This window comes from Solanum tuberosum, unplaced genomic scaffold (assembly GCF_000226075.1).
Source record: "Solanum tuberosum cultivar DM 1-3 516 R44 unplaced genomic scaffold, SolTub_3.0 scf00171, whole genome shotgun sequence".
Taxonomy (NCBI): Eukaryota; Viridiplantae; Streptophyta; class Magnoliopsida; order Solanales; family Solanaceae; genus Solanum; species Solanum tuberosum.
The window spans coordinates 81302-89733 of record NW_006239097.1 but is presented as its reverse complement, the minus strand read 5'-3'; the positions used below and the strand labels follow the sequence as shown (position 1 = coordinate 89733).

Sequence of the window (8432 nt, the reverse complement as noted above, 5' to 3'; positions counted from 1 at the left end):
ACTTGTCTTGGTGGGATAAATGAGTGTCATCACATCCGTTTTTGGATCGTGACAAAGACACTTTCTCCCCCTTAGGCATAATCAAAAAGAAAAGAAAATAGCACATGACCATAAGATAAAACAAGCACTAGCAGATAATAACGCATAGTCAGGAAGGTAAAGAACCTCAATATACAGAGCCCAAGATGTTTTAGAAGGGACAGACCCTCCAATTTTTGCAACATTTTCATCAACTTCCATCCGCTTTACTAGTTGCAGTATGGATGACTTCCCATTGAAGTGTGATAGTTCTTCCAACAAAATCCTCCCATCAAAAGAATGTGGTCAACGACTAAAATTAGACGAACCAACACCTCTAAGTTTTGGCAATTTCACGGACATTGCCAATCATATCTTGAAAGACAATATGACGATAATTGTGATCAAATCATATATTGAATGATAACATGACGATAATTGTGATCAAACTCTTCAACCCAGTTGTCAAGATTTTCTCGCATGACACTGTAGGAAGAATGCGTCAAATGACAGGTATGTACAAGGGTGAGGTTTGAGATGGAGTGACTTGGTATGAGTTTGATCGTATTCAAGTCTGTCGCGGACATTTTTACATCAACATGATCATGTAAAAAAGAATCAAGTAAAATATTCTCCAACCTTAATTATCACTAAAAAAGGTTTTGCACCTTATCAACATATCAATCAATCAATTATACCTTAAATCTCACACCAGTTGACCATAAACATGAGAACACATCAAAAGAATAAAATATGCAGTACTTAGAATTTCCAGTACAAAGCAATTTTAAGATATTATAATGGAAGTTCACCGTGGCAAAGAAGAAAAAAGATTAAAATACAATTGATAACAAACCAAGAACCAGAAAATGTAGAAAGAATTTCTTCGTAAGAGTTCCCCAGAATTGGTATGAGAAGGGGAGCAGTTCTCAAATCATATGTGCCTAGTAAAAGCTAAGAGAACTAATATGCCAAAACCCTCTTAGCCAGCCATCTTAGTCAAGCGGTGTACGGTACTTCTCGCCACCCTATTACCAGGATCAATTTTCATAACAGTTCTGAGGTCTTCCGCCCCAAGCTTGTACTTCTCCATACTCTCATACAACAGAGCACGCTGCACAAGGACGGAAACATTTTTGCCATCTTGTTCTAGCACCTGCACAACAAAATGCAGCAATAAGTCTTTATTCTTATGATAACACATTGAATAAAGTGAATTCATAAGAGTTCTCAGCCGTGATCTGGCAATGTCTTCGCATATAAATTAACCAGAGTAATCCACATACAGATTGTTACTGTAAGATTATTTTTTCCAGAGAACTTTTTGGTCAGACTTTCTCCAGTTACTTTTTTATGGCTAGTTACTTGGCACATCAGTATGGCTAGTTACTTGGCACATCAGTATTGATCATTTTTCAAAAGAATAATTTGATATTTCTATAAATGACATGGTGTAAATATGATACATCAATTTCCACATCTGCACTTTATATCTTCTAGAGTCCTTAATCTGAATTATTAGTTTAAAAACCGTCCATGTAAAGATATCGTTTGACAAGTAAATGCATCAAGATGAAGTACGTCTGCAATGATCATCCTCAAAAAATGAAGTATGTCTGCAATGGCATGACGAACACACAGTGGTAGTGTTTTATGTATGCACCATCTGGGTTTGAAATATTATCTAATACCTATGACTTTGTTAGTACCATAAGTGCTATAAGATGATATATGCCATGAAGATGCCGAAAGAGCCAAGATTATACATCACAGACAATCAAAACCAAATGCGAAATGTATAAAATAAGAAGAGAACACTGCATATGTCACTTTATCACCTTTTGTTTCATTGATATTCAGTCAAATTGTACTCAGCTTTACAAAAGAAAATATGGAGGCATGCATTTAGTGTCTACCACATTCCCATAAATGATAAATTGTGTAAATGAGAAAATACTCTTCTGAAACTAGGATTACATTGAAGCTAGTTTGTGATAGCTAGCCTAACTTACAGTGCAGAGAGGAGTCTGTAAATCTTTAAGTATTTCATAAAACGAGGTGCAAAATCTTCCATGAAATGCCATTAACGTGCATTAAAAATAAATGACCACAAATTAATATCTAAAAGATAATAAAGGTCTTCGGGTAACTAACAAAGCATGGTTAATGATCATACCTTTGTACAGTCAGCCACAGCCTTCTTGTATTCTCCTACCTCTTTGTAACATGAGGCCCTACTTGACAGAACCTCCATTACACCAGCTTCATCACCTGCCTTCTCGAGAAGAATGACGGCCCACGACAACCATTTTATGGCATCACCATATTGTCCCTGCTTGTGATTATCCATTCCCTTGTTCTTCGCTGCAGAAGCACTGACACCAGAAGGTGGTGGTGGAAGCCCTTCAATTTCAGTTGTTCCACTGCTATCGTTAGCACCCACAAATTCTGATTCAAACCCCCAATCATCACCCCCTGTAAACTGCTGGTTCTCACTCACTCCAGCAGCTTCTCCAGATGAAGCATTAGTTGATGAAAAAAGCGAATCAAAATCACCCACACCTGAAGACTGAGTAGTAAATGGTTGACTCTGAGTATTAGTGAATCCGAAATCATCAACTTTGGAATAAGCACCACCCGAATTCAACCCAGTTGAAGCATTAATATTACTTGTAGGAAACGGATCTGCTGGAAATTCTGATCCACCTGATTTAGTAGCATTTTGGAAATTTCCAAACACATCATCCCCTGAACTATTATTCTTAGTTTCTTTACTACTCGACTTCATATTAGGCCCGGGCTTAGATGAAAAATCAACCAGCGAACCAAAAGGGTCCTTATTGACACCCATACCTCCTCCAACTCCACTTCCAGCCATATTTTTCAATGATGTACCTCCAAGATTAGGGATTTTACTATTACCACCACTCTGATTCACACTGGCACTAAAATTATAAGCATTATAAGCACCAGCACTACCGCTACCAGAATTTCCAGCTGAACCCCAGCTACCACCAGTTTTCACAGAATTGCCGCTCTTTGGCAGATTATCAGTCATACCACTCATAGAGAACGCGCTCTTGTTAGCAGTTGGGGCAGCATTTTTTAACGGGGCATTGCTATTACTCTTATTTCCTCCCAATGCTGAGCTCACCAAATCACCAAACAAATTAGGGTTTTTGTTAGCTATCCCAACACTTGAGGCTACATTGCTAGTGGTCGAAGGAGTTGAAGATCCCCAACTCTTCCCAAATATATCACCAGCCATTGAATTCGGTCCAGATGACGACCCTACTGGTTGGTGAGTCCATGTTGATTTGTTCGGTTGAGTCCATGAAGATCCAGAATTTGGTTTTGATTGCGTTGATGAATATGTATAGGATGATGAAGAAGAAGAATACGACGACGTTTTATTCTTCTGATCATTAAGAGATCGAGATCGACCAGAGTTCAAACCCAGATCAAAATCGAAATTATTGACAGAAGAACCTGATTTCCCGTAATTTGAATTCATATTTTCGTCTGAATATCTGGGAAATTAAACTAAAGCCCTTGTATATTAGTTGAAATTATTTTAGTCCACAGATCGGGAATTATGGCGGAATTGTAGATCAGAGAAAAAAGGAATTAGATCTGATTAAATTCTGAAACGTACCTGATGATAATGAAAACTACAAATAAGAAAAGAATGATAATTCAGATACCGGAAAGATAGGTTGCTGATGCTAAATTGAAGCTCCGGTGAGATGATAATCGGAGCTCAGATCGGAGAATGAACCGACACGGCGGAGGTGGAAGAAAGGGAAATGCCGAAAATGTTGGGTAATTAAAAGGAATATAGAATTTATTGCCCTGAGGGAGATTCATTTTAGTTTTTTCTTTATTTGTTTTCTATTTTTTAGTTTTTTTGCATACCGTAATACTTTAATATATTTGCATAATTTATAACCACTTGACTGTCACCTAAAATTGGTTCCATTTTAGTTGAGTCGTCAAATATTAGAACTGCAATAAAGATGACAAATTCCAAAATATTACTATTTGATAAATTGTTTGCCTAAAGGAGTTTTTTTTTTTTTTTTCACATTCGGTGTTCGGAGACCACATTATAACTCCGATTAAACTCGGATCGAGCACGGCATGACCCATCTTAAGTAGCTAATTTTCCAAAGGCGAACACCCCTCTGTCCTTTATAGTATAGTCGTAAAGGACTTCTCAGAAAAGTAAGGAAGAAGGCATTCGAAAGACCAACCCACTATCTCATAGGCATTCTGATGGTAAAACTGACGACTACACAGCTCTATACCAAGTCATGAGCGATGGCAAAGCCATGCCGCCGTCTATAGACGAAGGGACGAAAGCCCGACGAAGGCCTCTAGTAAGCTACCGAAGGTAGGGATAATCGTCCAGGTCTTATTGTGAAAGAAAAAAACTGCTCCGCCACAGCAGACGGGTTGCTTCCTCTGTCGTCGTCGGGGAGCTCTTGGCAAGGAGACCTAAGGATAAGTTGTTAAAACCTACAGGATGGGAGGATCGACCCGTTCAGATAATTCCGAAGAAAGATTGTTGCTAGCAAGTAGAGAGATTTTTTTTTCCGAGAGTGACGCTTCTCCATACCTAGGGCTCGAACTCGAGACCCCTGATTAAGGGTGAAACATTCTCACCAGTGCACCACAACCCATGTTGGTCGCCTAAAAGAGTTACTACTTATAATTTATCAAGATATGAAAGTAAGAAGTACAATACAATAAAGAAAAAAAAATGAAAGAGAATTTATTTATTCTTCCAAGTTTGAAGAATACCCCTTTGTCTCTAATTACTTGTCCACTTTTGAACTGACACACTTATTAAGAAAACAATGATTGACATACTGAATTTATCATTTTACACATATTAATTATGAAGTAAATGAATTAAAAACTTACAATTTTCAAGAAGTTCTATTTTTTTTAAAGTAATTAATTGATGGTATAATAAGTAAAATAAATTTGTCCTTTCTTGATTTGTCAAAATGGACAAGTAATTAGGGACAGATGGAGTATCTAATATGAACACTTATATTTATATTTGTAGTTTATTGTTTGCAATAAATTTTGAAGGGATAGAAAATAAATTGTAATCACAAATAAAATAAAATATGACTTTATTTTATCAAAATTGTGAGTACAAATTTGTGTATTCCCTTGATTCTTTTCTCCTAAGATTTCTTCATGACCCGAGGACAATTAGTAGCATATATCTCGAACGTAAGATGATTTGGACCTCTTTGAGATTTATTTGATGGATGTTCTTAAAGGATTTAATTGTCAAGAAGAGTTAGTCCACATCTTGATTTCTTTGTGAATATTCTATGAATTTATGGAATTTTCAAGATGTCTTACCCTTTATGTAGGCATGAGTTAGGGTTTAGAGTAGTCTAGCTTCTAGGTACCCTAACTGAAATTAAACTCGTTTTGTAAAGTCTTACGAAGTTTCGATATCTACAGTTATATATCGAGGCATACTAAAGGTTATTTAATTATGAAAGTTATGGAAGAAGAATATGGGGGAGGTCGTGAAGGTGTGGAATTAAGTTCTAGAATAATGAATATCCACACTAACTATAATAGTAGTTTTTACACTCATTCTTGAATGTCTATAAATAAATGTGTTCCGTTAAAACTTTACTAAGAAAATTTTGTGGGGAAAAATCCTAATGAAGGAAAACACATACACCAATGTCAATTTGTTTAACCTACTTTTTTTTAGACTGTTCAAAAAATGGCTCTTTTCCTTTTTAGTAATTTTTTAATTTTAACTTTTCACATGACATGTTTAAGACCACAAGATTAAAGATCATTATGATATATTCGGCATATCTTTAATTTAAGACAACAAAATTCAAACGTCTTCTTTATTTTTTTAAACTCCATGTCAAGTTAAATAAATTAAAACAAATGAAGTAACTTTTAATATGTATTGTTTGTTGTTTCATCAAAAACCTTGCCAAGAATACTCTATGGAACAAAATCTAACTAAAAAAAAGAGTGCAAAACATATTTTACGTTTTCTAATAAATAAACTACATTATTTTTTGAAGATGACACATTCCAATATTGTATACATTCTCTTGAAACTCATTAGTCATTACTAACAAAAAAAAAATGGCGAAATATATTTAAATTTGTCTTTTTTCGATGTGTTCTTCATTCAATTGAGTCACACAAGCAACATTGTTTTATATAATATTGGAACTTTCTTTTCAAAGAAAACTTACAGGATTTATATGTCTTCATGAGTCATTTATTTTATAAGTTGCTAGCATCTTGGTCTTAACTTAAAATAAATATCAATGATTGACTATCTAGTAGAAATGATAACTTCACAGTATCTTCACATGCAAACGAATTATTTTAAAAAATAACTTCATGCAATATGTCGTGTGTTTGTAATAACCAACAATTTTTTGACAATACTTGTTAGAACAAACAAATTTATATCAACAGTTTATTTTCTAATATATGACTAATCATGTTCCAATATATTCATCATTTTTATGACGTAAAATAATCTTTATTTATATCTACTGATATTACAACTATTAGGGTACTCATTGGACTCACTTTAGTTCATATAAGATTTGTTGAAGCTTTATGTAAGAAAGGTTTCGAGAACCTTTATACCGTTTTAAACAATTTAAATTCTCCAAAGGTTTTGTAGACATTGAAATTTTGCGGACTCTACAAGACTTGTTCAATTCGAATTGGAACTCTAGAAGATGTGTTTAGTTTCAATTAGAATTCTTGGAGGCTACTCAACCCTAAACCCTAGTTTATACCTATATAAAGGGTACTAAATTCCCTTAAAAGGCATCTCAAAATATCCCATAAATTCTTGGGTATTTTTAAAGATCAACATCTCGAATATTCCACAAAAGTCATGGAATATTCATATAGAGATCAAATCTAAATCATCCTAGTTCGAGAAATACGCCACTAACGGCCTTCGATCATGGATAAATCTTAGGAAAGTAGAATCAAGGGAGGAACAGAATTGTACCTGCATAATTATCAATGAAGTTATGTTTCTTCAGGTTTTATTTGTGTAGTTTATTTATTTTCCATATGTTTAAAATATGTTTAAAATTTGTTGCAAACAAATTTATTTATAAATTTTATTGTCTAATTAGACATAATAATTTTTACACGCATTCAAGTTTTTCATACATTTCTAGATAGAAAGAAAACTCATTGCATTTAACCATAAAAAACACATCTCTATTTAATAATGTCAAGACTTTCGTGAATTTTTTTTCATGTCCCAAGATATAAGGAATATTTTATCTCTTACTATTTAACTTTTCTTTTTACTTTTCGCATAATAACTTATATGTACTCCGCGATATCATTCTTTAGTCTATGGACTATAATCTAAGTATCATTTTTTCAAGTGAAACGAAATATACTGAATTGCATATTTTATTTGTCTAATCAATTTATTTGTCCACCTACTTTGACATATTTAAACTCAAGATTCTCGTCATCATTTTATAATATTGAACATTATATTATGTCAAAGATATAGTCGATGGTAATTTAATATCGATTCTAATACGATATAACTTATTTTTTTCATTATTTTCAGGTATCTGACCTTTCTTAAAATTGTATAAAATATTATATCGTGATGCTCTTTTAAAACAATTGCATTTTTATTTTGACTACCTTGAACATTTGCTCCTCTCCTTTTTGAAGGAACTTTACCTTGAAACTGATTGATCTATTATGCTTCAGGTGTGTCATACACTCTGTCCTTTAAAATTTCTCATTTGAGCATTTACAATTGAATTATAAGTACAATTAACAAATAATGCAAACCAATCATTAAATATGTTTCAGATCCGTTGGGATCAACATCACCATTCTAAAATTGCCTCTATCAAATGTTGACCATGATAAACTTTAAACTAAAAGAAATTATAATTCCACTCAATGGTCTAAATCACTCCCAAAACGCCTCAAAATATGTGCAAACATCCAACCAATTTATAAATCATCCTCTTGACCTAGTGGGAAACGTAGAACTCAATTCTGACTTCGTGCAATGTAAATTCAATATTACTAAAACAAATGAAACTGAAAATATAACATAAGTTATAAATTCAAAACAAAAAATTTAACATAATACTCTTATAACAAATTTCAACATATCAATAAATATGATTTATTTTTATTTTTTCTTAATAAAGAAAACATAAGTCTATAACCTTACTTAACAATAAATTCTATTTTAATTTAAAAATTAGAATACTAATAAAATTATGCTAATGAGAAAATAAGCATGGCATAAAGAAATAGATAATACGAGAAAATTACATAGAATCACGTAAAGTAAGGTTGAAAAAGAAGAAAATGAAATATAATAATATAAAATA

The 8432-nt window shown here is 33.2% G+C and overlaps 1 protein-coding gene across 1 annotated transcript; it reads right to left on the bottom strand.

Annotated features, from left to right (window-relative positions):
* Positions 1–690: 690 nt before the first annotated feature.
* Positions 691–3907, bottom strand: LOC102593700 (uncharacterized transmembrane protein DDB_G0289901). Its single transcript, XM_006354218.2, has 2 exons — positions 2195–3907; positions 691–1174 (listed from the first exon to the last, which is right to left on the bottom strand). Exons 1-2 carry the CDS (start codon positions 3530–3532, stop codon positions 1001–1003), a joined length of 1512 nt encoding a protein of 503 aa, XP_006354280.1. The 5' UTR covers positions 3533–3907; the 3' UTR covers positions 691–1000.
* Between the last annotated feature and the right edge of the window lie 4525 nt (positions 3908–8432).

What these genes read in the sequence shown, in the direction of transcription:
- LOC102593700 (XM_006354218.2), bottom strand. Translation starts at nt 3,532, where the DNA reads ATGAATTCAAATTACGGGAAATCAGGTTCTTCTGTCAATAATTTCGAT. An exon ending in CTGTGGCTGACTGTACAAAG is followed by an intron (nt 1,175 to 2,194) that starts GTATGATCATTA and finishes TTTGTTGTGCAG; the next exon opens with GTGCTAGAACAAGATGGCAA.